The 16,544-nt window shown below is 43.3% G+C and overlaps 1 protein-coding gene across 2 annotated transcripts in view; it reads right to left on the bottom strand.

Annotated features, from left to right (window-relative positions):
- The window catches only part of ankrd55 (ankyrin repeat domain 55), an 84,736-nt gene that overhangs the window by 19,358 nt on the left and 48,834 nt on the right, over positions 1 to 16,544 (bottom strand). For both annotated transcript variants that reach the window (XM_043688981.2, XM_043688963.2), the window contains exons 5-7: positions 9,398 to 9,458; positions 5,232 to 5,360; positions 1,453 to 1,637 (exon numbers count right to left, since the gene is read on the bottom strand). In XM_043688981.2, coding sequence (XP_043544916.2) covers positions 1,453 to 1,637; positions 5,232 to 5,360; positions 9,398 to 9,458 — 375 coding nt within the window. The remainder of the gene's footprint in view (positions 1 to 1,452; positions 1,638 to 5,231; positions 5,361 to 9,397; positions 9,459 to 16,544) is intronic.

Raw genomic sequence — 16,544 nt, 5'->3', positions numbered from 1 at the left:
GCAAAATAATTTCAACATGATAATTCAGGAACAAAGTAAGGTCTTTGTACAGATATGTATTAATTGAAGTAAGCCTACACAGATTCATAGGACATAGGAACATGAATAGGCCATTCAGCCCCATAAGCCTCTTCCACCATTCAGTGAGATCATGGCTGATCACTGGCCTGACTTCGTATGCCTCCCTTTGGCCCATATCCCTTATTACCTTTGCTTGACAAAAGATTATCTCTCTCAGATTTAGAATTAACAACTGAGGACCAATTTTGTTTAATTTATGTTTTTGATCAACTAGCAGACAAGGTTGATGAGGTTAATTGAGATGGTGAACATGGACTTCCAAAAGCATTTGATAAAGTGAAATGTAACAGGCTTTCAAAGAGGTGGTGATGTAGTGGTAATGCCACTGAACTAGTAATGTTTTGGGACATGATGGTTTGAATCCAATCATGGCAGACGGTGAAATTTGAATTGAATAAAAATCTGTAACAAAATAAGCTAACCTAATGGCAACCATGTCTGATTGTTATAAAATATTTCTGGTTCACCAATGTCCTTTAGGAAATGAAAGCTACCACCATTGCTTGTTCTCATGACTCCAGACCCACAGCAATGTGATTCACTCCCAATTTTCCTCGGGACGGCCAATAATGTTGCCTTACCAAGGATACACATAACCCGTGGATAAATAGATAAAAGAAGGCTTGTCAAAGAAATATGAAGCCCACTGTTTTCCTTTATCCATATCAATGATCAAGACTTGAATATGCAGAAGACAAGTTCAAGGTCCCTTTTAAATCTTTCCCCTCTCACTTCAAACCTATGTCCTCCAGATTTGGACTTCCCTTCCCCAGGGCAAAGACCTTGGCTACTTACCCTATTCATGCCCCTCATGATTTTATAAACCTCTATAAGGTCACCCCTCAGTCTCCGACACTCCAAGGAAAATACCCCCAGCTAATTTAGCCTCTCCCTATAGCTCAAACCCTCCAACCTGGCACAATTGTTCAAGATCTTTTTGTAATCTTAATAACCTTCTTCACTGTAGACCATACCACCAATATTGGTGTCATCCACAAACTTCCTAAATATGCCTCCTAAATTCTCATCCAAATTGTCCATATAAATGACAAACAAAAGTGGATGCAGCACCGATTCCTGAAGAACCCTATTGATCACAGGTCTCTAGTCCAAAAATGAATCCTCCAACATCACCCTCCGTCTCCTACCATTGTCAATTTTGTATCCAACTGGCAAGCCCTCCTGAATCCTACATGATCTAACTTCATTAAAGGTCCTTGGAAAGCGTTTTTACTACAGGCAGTTTGAGTTTGTAGATTAATGAATATTTTATTGGCAAGAGACTTATGTCTCTTTTTTCTCAAATTAAATATATTTAAAACTGGAATGAAAGATACTGTATCAGTTTGGAGTAGGTATGGGTGGTATTACCTGTCATCGACATCTAGTGATTGCAAGTTGCATTCTGGAATTCTTGCCAGATCATAGATGATGTCACTGTGTCCAGCTGCTGCTGCTATATGCACACTTGTCTTCCCATTTTCATCATCATAGTTTATTATAGATGGGCTCAGGTGATGATCCAGAATGAGAGAAGTCATGGCTCTATTCCCACTCTAGAAAGAAGTACAAATAAAGGGTTTAATAAAATACTGCATGAATTGGCAATGATCACCCCCCACCCTCCTCTAGCTTATCTCTCCACGCTTCAGGCTCTCTGCCTTTATTCCTGATGAAGGGCTTTTGCCTGAAACATCGATTTCGCTGCTCCTTGGATGCTGCCTGAACTGTTGTGCTCTTCCAGCACCACTAATCCAGAATGATGGCAATGTGCAATGCTCTGATGCTATAACGATGCTGTCTTTGAGCTGGACATGGGATGCTACAGTAACACTGACAAGCAATAAAATGCAATGAGTGCAGCACACATCTGATGTAATTCAAAAGGCCTGTTAGCTTATCTGCAAATATTTAAAACAATGTTCATTTTTCAAGATAGCTGCATTATTAAACCATTACATCGCCGGCAAATTTCCTACCCAATAGCTGTTACGCATTGTAGCCCATTATCCACCATAATATTTTATAAGCAACATGATCAGAAATATTATTACACACTCCAGGAGCAGGTGGAACTTGAACCTGGGCTTCCTGGTTTCTTTATCCACTATATTGTAATCACACTCATACACTTAATGGTAAGGTCCTGGGGAATGTTGCTGAACAAACAGACCTTGGAGTGCAGGTTCATAGTTCCTTGAAAGTGGAGTCGCAGGTAGATGGGATAATGAAAAAGGTGTTTGGAATGCTTTCCTGAGCATTGAGGAGTTGGGAAGTCATGTTGCGCCTGTAGTGGACATTGTTTAGGCCACCTTTGGAATATTGTGTGCAATTCTGGTCTCCCTCATACAGGAAAGATGTTGTGAAACTCGAAAGGGTTCAGAAAACATGTGCAAGGATTTTGCCAGGGTTGGAGGGTTTGAGCTATAGGGAGAGACTGAATAGGTAGGGGTGTTTTCCCTGGAGCGTCGGAAGCTGAGGGGTGATCTTATAGAGGTTTATAAAATCATGGGAGGGGGCATGGATAGGATAAATAGACAAGGTCTTTTCTGGGGTGTGGTGCGAGGGCATGACATTGATAGTGTATTGCCATTCACTAAGTTTTTTAAGGACATAATGAGGGTAGAGCAGTAGACTTTTTCTATATGGTATTCATTAAATCCTCTGACATGGTTCTGCATTGTAGACGAATTAATGAAATTAGATTATGTAGGATTCAGGAGGGCTTGCCAGTTGGATACAAAAATGACGATGTTAGGAGACAGAGGGTGATGTTGGAGGATTCATTTTTGGACTAGAGACCTGTGATCAATAGGGTTCTTCAGGGATCGGTGCTGCATCCACTTTTGTTTGTCATTGATACGAACAATTTGGATGAGAATTTAGGAGGGACATATTTAGGAAGTTTGTGGATGACATCAATATTGGTGGTATGGTCTACAGTGAAGAAGGTTATTAAGATTACAAAAGGATCTTGAACAATTGTGCCAATAGGCTGAGGAGTGACAGATGGAGTTTAATATGGATAACTGTGAAGTATTGCATTTTCACAAGACAAACAAGGGCGGGGTTTATACAGTTAATGGTAGGGCCCTGAGGAGTGTGTTGAACAGAGAGCCCTAGGGATTCAGGCACATAGTTCTTTAAAAGTTGCATCATAAGTAAACAGGATGGTTAAGACAACATTTATCATGCTTGCCTTCATTGTTCAGACCATTGAGTATAGGAGTTGGTGTGTCATGTTAAGGTTGTACAGGACATTGGTGAGGCCGCTTTTGGAGTACTGTGTACAGTTCTGATCGCCCTGCTATAGGAAAAATATCATGAAATTGGAGAGGGTTCAGAAAATATTTACCCTGGATGTTGCTGTGACTGGAGGGTTTGAGTTATAGGAGGAGGTTGGATAGGCTGGGACTTCTTTCATGGAGTGTAGGAGGTTTATAAAATCATGACAGGCAGTGATAAGGTGAATGGCCAATGTTTTTTCCCGAGGGTAGGGGTGTTCAAAATTGGGGGGCATATTTTGAAGGTGAGAGGAGAAGGATTTAAAAGGGACCAGAAAGGCAACTATTTCACATATATGTGGAATGAACTACCAGAGGAAGTGGTAGAGGCAGGTACAATTACAGCATTTAAAAGACTTTTGGATAGTACATGAATAGGAAAGATTTGAATTGAATGAATTAGGTTTATTGTCACATGTATTCACATGAGTGCAGTGAAAAGTTTATAAATCACCACTTATGGTGCCATCTTAGGAACAAAGGTACCTAGACACAGAATCTTAGTTACAAAGCAGAAAATAAAGAAAACTAAGTTAAAAGGTTAAATATTACAGTCCTTCTTGCTAAAAAGTAGAAAAACAAAGAATCACAGTTAACAGTTCAACACCATAGCCTATAAGCGCCTAAACGTGTTGGACCCGCACTCATCACAAGGAGTGAACGTACCCCCCTTTGGGCTCAGTGTTGCCTAAGCTGCCATCCTGCACTGCTTGCTCTCACCATATTGCAGCCTGGTCCCACTCTCACCGCCACCTTGAGCTGCTTGCTCCTGCTCTTGCTGCCACCCTGAGTTGCCTGCTTCGGCCCTCACTGCTGGCCGCCCCGGGCTTCCTGCTCCTGTTTTCACCACCGGTCACCCTGGTTTAGACAGATATGAGCCAAATGCAGGCAAGTAGGATTAATTTAGTTTGGGAAACACGTTCATCATAGACGAGTTGGACCAAAGCGTCTGTTTCCATGCTGTACAATTCTATGATTCTAATAGTCTGGAGGGGGAAATTAGACACACTTTATGGAATCCACCTGACCTTTATTCAATTGTCAATATGACGAAAATCAGACATTTTCTTTCAAAGGGCATACTATCCCTCAGATTAGGGATAGGCCGTCCAATCTGCCAAACTGTAAAGGCAATGGGAAACACCTGAATACTGCTTTGGCAGTGAAGCCAAAAATCAGTCTAACGCAGTAATTTCTGGGCTATGGTTTTTGAAAACTTGTACAATTTAATCAATTTGTAGAACTCTCACAGAAGCGGAGGTACTCACCGGAATGTATTCTGGATAATAAATAATGAACTAAATACATCTGGGGTTACTTGTAATACCTATTATTATAAAAAATAGTTTTGACCAAATTCATTAAATTGGCTTTGTATAAAAGTGAAGACTTTTGTCATCGTATCGCAAAAATACAATTGTGGACAGTTTACTCATTACAAAGGAAATGTCTTTTATGAAATCATTTTGCATTTGTTGACAGTGATTTATTTAGGATGATGACATATTTATCAATTTCCTATGATTCTTGGTTCTGACAATATTCTAAGTACAACTCTATGCTCTAATTCTCACCAAGCCCTCAATCAACATGATATAATTTAACTTCTTCACCACCCAAGACAGTAAAGCCTCACCTTTTTTACATTTTAGCCATGAGAAGAAACTTCTGCTGATTTATTTCTTTGCCTTCCCTAACCATGAGGAAATTGCATTGTCACAACTATATGTCACCAACAGCAGCTAAGAACATATCAGAAATTGAACCAAGATCATCTGGGTTTTTATGGTTTGGTTCCATATCATGCAGTTCATTTAATCCCAGCTATTTTTAAATAACTGAATTTGAATTAGAAAATAATTTTACCTGCACTGCCCAATGAAGCGCCGTTTTAAAGTCTTTGTCAACCAATGTTGGGTCAGCTCCTTTCTGTAATAAAGCCTGGACATGCTGCGGCCGGTTGTGAAAAGCAGCCCAATGCAATGGGGTCATACCCTAAAGGATAAAGAACTAAATGTTAAAACCATGGGGCTAACAGATTTGAAATTTTATTTTCCTTTTGAATATGTCCCATAATGAAGTAAGTAATGATTGGCTTACAGCTATCACATAATTTTTACATAATAACAGGGTCAATTGGTAAAATGAACTTGAAAATGAAGCTTAAGAAGTTTTCAAAAATTTCTCATATTTTTTATTGGCTGTGGAAATTAGCAGGCATGATTGATCCATTGTTTCACCTTCTATCGCATCTGAGCTAAATGGGAAGATGTTCATCTTCAAATTAGCCAGGGCAAATAGATAGGATGCAGAATAGAACAGGGAAAAGTTGGCTGTAAAAGTTTCTTTGCTGCTCAGTAGTTTCATGACTAAACTTTCACTTTTTTTCTGTAAAATTGAAGAAATACTTCAGCAATATTGCCCTTGTTTCTGCCAGGTTGCAGCTGGTCAGCTTCAGAGAGCTCCAATGACTGCCCACCTCACAAAAAAATCTCAAAAACTAATGTGGAAGAACAGGGAGGTGATGTTGAACTTGTACAAGACACCTGTTGTGAACTTTGTTGGAGTATTGTGTGTGAGACTGTGGGCACCATATTTTGGGAAAGTTAAAATCATACTGGAGAGAGTGCAGAAGTGAGTAATATTTCCAGGAATGAAAAACTTCAGATCTGAGGATAGATTGAAGAAGTTGTGACTGTTCTCCACGGAGGGAAGAAGGCAGAGAGGATATTTGATAGAGGTTTTAAAAATCACGAGCAGGCTGAATAGATTAGATAGAGAGAATCTATTCCCAGTTATAAAAGGAAAAAAAGAACGAGAGGACATGGATTTGAAGTAATGTACAAACAAAGCAAAGGTTATGCGAGAAAGAATGATTTCGCACTTTGAGTAGTCAAGGTATGGAATATACTGCCTGGAAATGTGGTGGAAGCAAGTTAGTTGAGGCATTCAAGAGGACATTGGATGATTCTTTGATAGAAATAGTGTCCAGAAACATGGGGAAAAGGCATGAGATTGGCATTAGGTAACAGAACTAATGCAGGCATGGTGAGCCAAACGGCTTCCTTCTGCACCATTACAATTCTATGATTTGTGAGGTGACAACACATTCAAGCAGAGATGACCCAGGTAATTATAAACCAGTGAGTCTTACTTCTGTTGTAGAAAAGGTTTTGGAAAGGATTATAAGAGATAAGATTTATAATCATCTCGCAAGCAACAATTTGATTTCAGATAGTCAACATGGTTTTGTCAAGGGCAGGTCGTGTCTCACAAACCTCATTGAGTCTTTTGAGAAGGTGTCCAAGCATGTAGATGAGGGTAGGGCAGTTGACGTGGTATACATGGACTTCAGTAAAGCCTTTGATAGGAAACAAAGAGTAGTGATAAACGGCTCCATTTCGGAATGGCAGGCAGTGACCAGTTGGGTACCTCAGGGATCAGTGCTGGGACCGCAGCTTTTTACAAAATGTGTTAATGATATAGAAGATGGTATTAGTAATAACATTAGCAAATTTGCTGATGATACTAAGCTGGGTGGCAGGGTGAAATGTGAGGAGGATGTTAGGAGATTACAGGGTGACCTGGACAGGTTAGGTGAGTGGTCAGATGCATGGCAGATGCAATTTAATGTGGATAAATGTATGGTTATCCACTTTGGTGGCACGAACAGGAAGGCAGATTACTACCTAAATGGAATCAATTTAGGTAAAGGGGCAGTACAAAAAGATCTGGGTGTTCTTGTACATCAGTCAATGAAGGTAAGCATGCAGGTACAGCAGGTAGTGAAGAAGGCTAATGGCATGCTGGCCTTCATAATAAGAGGGATTGAGTATAGAAGCAAAGAGGTCCTTCTGCAGCTGTACAGGGCCCTGGTGAGACCACACTTGGAGTACTGTGTGCAGTCTGGTCTCCAAATTTGAGGAAAGACATTCTGGCTATTGAGGGAGTGCAGCTTGGGTTCATGAGGCCAATTCCTGGAATGGCAGGACTACCTTACCCTGAAAGACTGGAGTGACTGGGCTTGTATTTAGAAGACTGAGAGGGGATATGATTGAGACATATAAGATTATTAAAGGATTGGACACTCTGGAGGCAGGAAACATGTTTCCGCTGATGGGTGAGTGCCGAACCAGAGGACACAGCTTAAAAATACGGGGTAGCCATTCAGGACAGAGATGAGGAGAAACTTCTTCATCCAGAGAGTGGTGGCTGTGTGGAATGCTCTGCCCCAGAGGGCAGTGGAGGCCCACTCTCTGGATTCATTTAAGAAAGAGTTGGATAGAGCTCTCAAGGATAGTGGAATCAAGGGTTATGGAGATAAGGCAGGAAAAGGATACTGATTAAGGATGATCAGCCATGATCATATTGAATGGTGGTGCATGCTCGAAGGGCAGAATGGCCTACTCCTACACCTATTGTCTATTGTTCCACATGGTAGGCTGATGGAGAAAATGCAGAGGCATGGAATTGAGGGTGATTTAGTAGTTTGGATTAGAAACTAGCTTTCTGAAAGAAGGTGACGAGTGGTGGTTGATGGAAACTATTCAGTCTGGAGTCCAGTTACTAGTGGTGTGCCACAGGGATCTGTTTTGGGACCACTGCTGTTTGTCACTTTTATAAATGACTTACACGCAGGCACAGGTGGATGGATTAGTAAATTTGCAGATGACACTAAAGTCAGTGGAGTAGTGGACAGTTGGGAAGAACTTTACAGGTTGCAGAAGGACTTGGATAAACTGCAGAATTGGGCTGAGAGGTGGCAAATGGATTTCCATGTAGCTAAATGTGAGGTGATGCACTTTGGAAAGAATACCAGGAAGGCAGAGTACTGGGTCAATGGAAAGATTCTTGGTAGTGTGGATGTGCAGAGGGATCTTGGAGTCCATGTGCATAGATCTCTAAAAATTGCCACCCAGGTGGATAGTGCTGTTAAGAAGGCATACAGTGTGTTAGGTTTCATTGGTAGAGGGATTGAGTTCCAGAACCGCAATAACGTGCTGCAACTATACAAAATGCTGGTGCGGCCACACTTGGAATATTGTGTACAGTTCTGGTCACCCCATTACAAGAAGGATGTGGAAGCATTGGAAAAGGTGCAGAGGAGATTTACCAGGATGTTGCCTAGTCTGGAGGGAAGGTCTTATGAGGAAAGGCTGAGAGACTTGGGTCTGTTCTCATTGGAAAGAAGAAGGCTAAAGGGGGATTTGATAGAAACATACAAGATAATCAGAGGATTAGATAGGGTAGACAGTTTTCCTAGGATGATGACTTCAGCTTGTACGAGAGGGCATAACTACAAAGACAGATGACAGAGGCAGGTTCTTTACATCGAGAGTGGTAAGGGCATGGAATGTCCTACCTGCTAATGTAGTCAACTCAGCCACATTAGGGAGATTTAAACAATCCTTAGATAAGGACATGGATGATTTTGGGATAGTGTAGGAGGACGAGCTGAGAATAGTTCACAGGTCGGCGCAGCATCGAGGGCCGAAGGGCCTGTTCTGCACTGTATTGTTCTGTGTTCTATGTTCTATGTTCAAGTACTTTGAGAAGGAAAGAGAGGTTGAAGAGAGGATCGTATTTGTAATATGAGTAGGAAAATGGTGAGATGGTCTGATATTTGGATATTTGTGATAGTGAACAATGTTGTATATTTTTAAATTCTGGCACTGACTAAATTAATTAATGTATTAATCTCACGATCCTGTACTTTATTTTCTTACTATCTCATGGAAATTTACACACAGCAACATATCATGTGAAAAATATAAATTGAATTTCAGTGGGATCTCTTAACCTCCTGCATGAGTTTATGAGACCGATTGGTCGGTTATGTCTTTTCTCAATTATAGAGTCATAGAGATGTACAGCATGGAAACTTCCAAATTACAGAAGGAGATTCGAAAACCCCGATAGAGGTTATTGCTCTAGAATTGTTAATAAGATCGAGAACAGGATTACTGGATCTTAAATGTTTATTTGAATGATGTAGTCAACAGATTTAAAAAAACACACACTTTTTTGTATACCTCATTGTCTTGATGATTTATCTCACACATTGTTGTTTGCTGCAACAGTATAGCCAACAGTCTAGAAGAAAAGAAAGGAAGTTTTTAACATAGCAATACTGTAATCAATTGTTAACAGCAAATGTATCTATATTAATTCATGAATCTTTATACTTAGAGGTTAACTTGCATCTTCTTCATAAATACGTTGGTTATAGAGTTATAGAGCCATACAGTACAGAAACAGGCCCTTTGGTTCAGCTTGTCCATGTCAAACAGGTATCCTAAACTGAACTAGTCCCATTTGCTTGTGTTGGCCCATATCCCTCTAAGGCAAAAGTGAGGACTGCAGATGCTGCAAACCAGAGTTTAGATTGGGCGGCACGGTGGCACAGTGGTTAGCACTGCTGCTTCACAGCGCCAGAGACCTGGGTTCAATTCCCGCCTCGGGCGACTGACTGTGTGGAGTTTGCACATTCTCCCTGTGTCTGCGTGGGTTTCCTCTGGGTGCTCCGGTTTCCTCACACTGTCCAAAAATGTGCAGGTCAGGTGAATTGGCCATGCTAAATTGCCCGTAGTGTTAGGTGCAGGGGTAAATGTAGGGGTATGGGTCTGGGTGGGTTGCGCTTCGGCGGGTCGGTGTGGACTTGTTGGGCTGAAGGGCCTGTTTCCACACTGTAAGTAATCTAATCTAATCTAGATTAGAGTGGTGCTGGAAAAGCACAGCAGGTCAGGCGGCATCCGAGGAGCATATACCTCTAAACCTTTTCTATTCATGTACCTATCCAAATGTCTTTTAAATGTTGTAATTGTACCCTCCTCTACCTCTTCCTCTGGCAGCTTATACCATATACGCAGCACCCTCTGTGTGAAATAGCTGCACCTCAGGTCCTTTTAAATCATTCGCCTCTCACCTTAAACCTATACCTTCTAGTTTTAGATTCCCCTATTTTAGAAAAAGATCTTGGGCTATTCACCTTATCTATGCCATTCATAATTTATAAATGTCTGTAAGGTCACTGAAATAACTCCACAGAGGCCAGTATCCCATCACCAAATCATGCTTTATTTACACGTGGGGAGTCCTTGACACTGCTCTAGCTCCCTCAGAGTGATCAGGATGTCTGAAACTCCTATTCTTAACAGCCCTAATCAAGGAACTCATATTCTATAACATCCACCTGGCTGACCTCATTACAATCACTGCAGTCACCCATCAGCCTCTGACACTCCACGGGAAAAAGTCCCAGCCTATCCAGTCTCTTCTTATAACTCAAACCCTGCAGATGCGGCAACATCCTTGTAAATTCTTCTGTACCCTTTTCCAATTAGCAACATACAGAATCGTCATCTTTTTTAACCTCATGTATGAAAACCAAATGCTATATTTTACCCCAGCTGGGCATTTCATGATTCCTATTTGCTGGGTTTACAATTGGATACTTTTAATTGAAAAAAAAAGTCCAGTATTACTGGGCATGCTGGCCGATTTTTAAAATTTATTCATTTGTGGGATGTGGGCATCATTGGCTGGCCAGCATGTCATTGCCCGTCCCTAGTTGCCCTTGAGAAGATGGTAAAAACAATGACTGCAAATGCTGGAAACCAGATTCTGGATCAGTGGTGCTGGAAGAGCACAGCAATTCAGGCAGCATCCGACGAGCAGCAAAATCAGATGGAATTGAAATACTGTTTGTTGAGAGTATGAATTCTCCTGAGGATGTAGTACAGAGTGGGTCCTTTGCAATTCTGAGAGAGTGTGGCCCTCAGCTGAGGCAGGGCAGACTGTAGAGAGGTTAGGTGCCGGCGCATTGCTGCAAGCGTGGAGCGGAGGATCTTGAAGGAGAACAGCACCACTGATCCAGAACTTGAGAAGATGGTGGTGAGCTGCTTTCTTGAACTGCTGCAGTCCAGCTGCTGTGGATTGACCCCAACGCCATTAGGGAGGTAGTCCAGGATTTTGACCCAGCAATACTGATTGAACGGCCTTACATTTCCAATTCAGGGTGGTGAGTAGCTTAGAGGGGAACTTGAAGGTAGTAGTGTTTCCATATATCTACTGCCCTTGTCCTTCTAGATGGAAGTGGTCATGGGTTTGGAAGGTACTGTCTGCGGACCTTTGGTGAATTTCTGCAGTATATCTTATAGATAGTATACAGTGCTGCTCCTGAGCGTCAGTGGTGGAGTGAGTGGATGCTTGTGCCAATCAAGTGAGCTGCTTTGTCATGGATGGTATTAAGTTTCTTGAGTATTGTTGGAGCTGCACTCATCCATGCTGTTGGGGAGTATTTCATCACACTGCTGACTTGTGCGTTATAGGTGTTGGATAGGCTTTGGGGAATCAGGAGCTGAGTTACTCGCTGCAGTATTCCTAGCCTCTGACCTGCTGTTATAGCCCTTGTCTTTATGTGGTGAGCTCAGGTGATTTTCTGGTCAATGATAACCCTCAGGATGTTGATAGTGGGGAATTGAATGTCCATTGAATGTCAAGAGGCAGTGGTTAGATTGTCTATTGGTGATGGTCATAGCCTGGCATTTGTATGGCATGAATGTTATTTGCCACTTGTCAGCACAAGCCTGGATATTGTCCCAATCTAATTGCATTTGAACATGAACTTCTTCAGTATCTGAGGAGTCACGAATGATGCAGTATATTGTGCAATCATTGTGAACATTTCCACTTTCTGACCTTATGATGGAGGGAAGGTCATTTATGAAGCAGCTGAAGGTGGTTAGGCCTAGGACAATATCCTGAGGAATTGCTGCAGTGATGTCCTGGAGGTGAGATGACTGATGTCCAACAACCACGATCATCTTCCTGTGCATTAGATATGACTCCATTAAGTGAGAGTTTGCCCCCGATACCCTTTGACTTCAGTTTTGTAAGGCTCACAGTTTTGATGCCACACTTGATCAAATACAGCCTTGATGTTAAGAGCTGTCACTCTCACCTCACCTCTGGAATTCAGCTGTTTTGTCAATGTTTGAACCAAGGCTGTAATGATCAGGAGCTGAGTGACCCTAGAGGAAAAAGTGAGGACTGCAGATGCTGGAGATCAGAGCTTAAAAATGTGTTGCTGGAAAAGCGCAGCAGGTCAGGCAGCATCAAAGGAGAAGGAGAATCGACGTTTCGGGCATAAGCCTTTGACCCTAGAGTGTGACTGAGAAGGTTATTGCTAAACAGGTGCTGCTTGATATCACTGTTGATGACACCTTCCATCACTTTACTGATGATCGAGAGTAGACTGATGGGGCGGTAATTGATCTGCTCTTGTGTACAGGACATACCTGGGTAATTTTCCCACTTTGTCAGGTAGATGCCAGCGTTGTAACTGTATTGGAACAGCTTAGATAGGGGAGTGGCAGGTTCTAGAGCACAAGTCTTCAGCACTATTGCCAGAATGACAATTTGCTGATCACTGCATAATGAGGAAAACATTTCATAAACAATAGCAGAGTTTAATAATTTTACAAGGTTTAGAGTAAACAGGGAAGATTACGTTGGAGGGCGAATTAAAATGGGTACATTTAATGTCAAACTTCATTCAGTAGGAAAAGAAAAACTGGGAAGGAAAGGTTTTATTAAGCGTAATAGAACAAAATTTAAGTAAAGAAAGTTAAAAATAATCATGTTAAAGATGTCTCAAAGGATTTCATAACCTGAAGAATGGAGACCATATATAATCATTTACTGTGTGGGCAAGGGAAATGGATATCATTAACAATTGATCATATTGTAAAAAGGAACTTGTTTTAATAATTGCTACAAACTTTCTGTTACAAGTTTAATGGCCAATTAATATAAAATTGAAGCATTTCAGTAAAATATATGGGACATTAAGCACCTATTTTTATAAAACTAATGGCAAAAACTTATAAATCATTCCAGGAACTTGCAGCAATATGCAATTCACATGGTCTATATTCCTTGGTTTTGCTGGCCAGTTCCTACTGAATTTCAAGGCCTAAATATCAGAATGGTCTCTTATTTAAGTAAATGCACAGTTTGGATGAGACTTTTTTCTTCTGTATCTGCTTTTCATTGCATCCTACCACTAAATCTAGCAGTAGAAATGCCCTTGGCTTTAGCCACAGCATAGAATCTGGCTGTGCTATGAGCGCAGTTGACAGTAACACTGGACATAGTCATGGAGATGTACAGCACGGAAACAAACCCTTTGGTCCAATTTGTCCATGCCGACCAGATAACCTAACCTCACCTAGTCCCATTTGCCAGCATTTGGCCATTATCCCTCTAAACCTTTCCTATTCATATACCCAATCCAGATGCCTTTTAAATGCTGTAATATCAGCCTCCACCACTTCGTCTGGCATCTCATCCCATACACGCACCACTCTCTGCATGAAAAGGTTGCCCCTTAGGTCACTTTTATATTTTTCTGTTTCACCTTTAACTTATGCCCTCTAGTTCTGGACTCCTCCATCCCCAGGAAAAGTCCTTGTCTATTTATCTGATCCATGCCCCTCATGATTTTATAAACCTTTATAAGGTCACCCCTCAGCCTCCGATACTCCTGGGAGAACAGTCCCAGCCTATGCAGCCTCTCCCTATAGCTCATATCCTCTAACCCTGGCAGCATCCTTGTAAATCATTTCTGAGACCTTTCCGGTTTCATAACATCCTTCTGATACTGGATTAGAGTGGTGCTGGAAAAGCACAGCAGTTCAGGCAGCATCCGAGGAGCAGGAAAATCGACGTTTCGGTCAAAAGCCCTTCATCAGGAATACAGGCAGAGTGCCTAAAGGGTGGAGAGATAAATGAGAGGAGAGTGGGGGTGGGGAGAAAGTAGCAGAGAGTACAATGGGTGGATGGGGGTGGGATGAAGGTGATAGGTCAGAGAGGAGGGTGGAGTGGGTAGGTGGAGAAGAAGATGGCCGGTAGGACATGTCATGAGGACGGTGCTGAGCTGGAAGTTTGGAACTAGGGTGAGGTGGGGAGAAGGGGAAATGAGGAAACTGGTGAAGTCCACATTGATGCCCTGGGGTTGAAGTGTTCCGAGGCAGAAGATGAGGCATTCTTCCTCCAGGCGTCTGGTGGTGAGGGAACGGCGGTGAAGGAGGCCCAGGACCTCCATGTCCTCGGCTGAGTGGGAGGGGGAGTTGAAATGTTGGGCCACAGGGCGGTATGATTGATTGGTGCGGGTGTCCCAGAGATGTTCCCTAAAGCGCTCTGCTGGAAGGCATCCAGTCTCCCCAATGTAGAGGAGACCGCATCGGGAGCAACGGATACAATAAATGATATTGGTGGATGTGCAGGTAAAACTTTGGATGTGGAAGGATCCTGTAGGGCCTTGGATGGAGGTGAGGGGGGAGGTGTGGGCGCAGGTTTTACACTTCCTGCGGTGGCAGGGGAAGGTGCCAGGATGGGAGGGTGGGTTGTTGAGGGTGCGTGGTCCTGACCAGGTAGTCATGGAGGGAACGGTCTTTGCGGCAGGCGGAAAGGGGTGGGGAGGGAAATATATCCCTGGTGGTGGGGTCCATTTGGAGGTGTCAGAAATGTCAGCGGATGATTTGGTTTATGCGAAGGTTGGTAGGGTGGAAGGTGAGCACCAGTGGCGTTCCGTCCTTGTTACTGTTGGAGGGGTGGGGTCTGAGGGTGGATGTGATGTGTTGGAGGGCATCTTTAACCATGTGGGAAGAGAAATTGCGGTCTCTAAAGAAGGAGGCCACCTGGTGTGTTCTGTGGTGGAACTGGTCCTCCTGGGAGCAGATATGGCGGAGGCGGAGGAATTGGGAATACGGGATGGCATTTTTGCACGAGGTAGGGTGGGAAGAGGTGTAATCCAGGTAGCTGTGGGAGTCGGTGGGTTTGTAAAAAATATTGGTGTCAAGTCGGTCGTCATTAATGGAGATGGAGAGGTCCAGGAAGGGAGGGAGGTGTCAGAGATAGTCCAGGTAAATTTAAGGTCAGGGTGGAATGTGTTGGTGAAGTTGATGAATTGCTCAACCTCCTCACGGGAGCACGAGGTGGCGCCAATGCAGTCATCAATGTAGCGGAGGAAGAGGTGGGGAGTGGTGCCAGTGTAATTACGGAAGATCGACTGTTCTACGTAGCCAACAAAGAGACAGGTATAGCTGGGGGTCCATATATGTGCCCATGGCTTCCCCTTTGATCTGGAGGAAGTGGGAGGATTCGAAGGAGAAATTGTTAAGGGTGAGGACCAGTTCGGCCAAACGAATGAGAGTGTCAGTGGAAGGGTACTGTTGGGGACGTCGGGAGGAAAAAATGGAGGGCTTAGAGGCCCTGGTCATGGCGGATGGAGGTGTAGAGGGATTGGATATCCATGGTAAAGATGAGGTGTTGGGCGCCTGGGAAACGGAAGTCTTGGAGGAGGTGGAGGGCATGGGTGGTGTCTGAAACGTATGTGGGGAATTCCTGGACTAGGGGTGATAGGACAGTGTCAAGGTAGGTAGAGATGAGTTCATTGGGGCAGGAGCATGCTGAGACAATGGGTCGGCCAGTTTGGTCAGGCTTGTGGATCTTGGGAAGGAGGTAGAACCGGGCAGTGCGGGGTTCCCGGACTATGAGGTTGGAAGCTGTGGGTGGGGGATCTCCTGAGGTGATGAAGTTCTGCATGGTCTGGAAGATAATGGTTTGGTGATGGGAGTTGGGGTCATGGTCGAGGGGCCGGTAGGAGGAGGTGTCCTCGAGTTGGCGTCTGGCTTCAGCGGTGTAGAGGTTAGTGCGCTAGACTACCACTGCACCCCCTTTATCTGCTGGCTTTATGGTGAAGTCAGGATTGGAGCAGAGGGAGTGGAGGGCAGTGCATTGTGAGGGTGAGAGGTTGGAGTGGGGGAGGGGGGGTAGACAGATTGAGGTGGTTAATGTCCCGGCGGCAGTTGGAAATGAAGAAGTTGAGGGCGGGTAATAGGCCAGCACAGGGTGTCCAGGTGGATGGATTGTGTTGGAGGTGGACGAAGGGGTCCTCGGAAGGTTGGCGGGAGTCCTGATTGTGAAAGTAAGCTTCGAGGCAGAAGAATTGTTCGACATAGGAAGGAGACCAGAATTGCATGCAATATTACAAAAGTGGCCTAACCAATGGCCTCTACAGCCACAACATGACCTTCCAAGTCCTACACTTAATGCTCTAACCAATAAAGGAAAGCATATTGAATGTCTTCTTCACTATCCTATCTACCTGTGACT

This window comes from Chiloscyllium plagiosum, unplaced genomic scaffold (assembly GCF_037043375.1).
Source record: "Chiloscyllium plagiosum isolate Xiang-an unplaced genomic scaffold, Cpla_swu_hap1 HiC_scaffold_1, whole genome shotgun sequence".
NCBI classification, from domain to species: domain Eukaryota; kingdom Metazoa; phylum Chordata; class Chondrichthyes; order Orectolobiformes; family Hemiscylliidae; genus Chiloscyllium; species Chiloscyllium plagiosum.
This window is presented reverse-complemented; position numbering and strand designations above follow the sequence as displayed.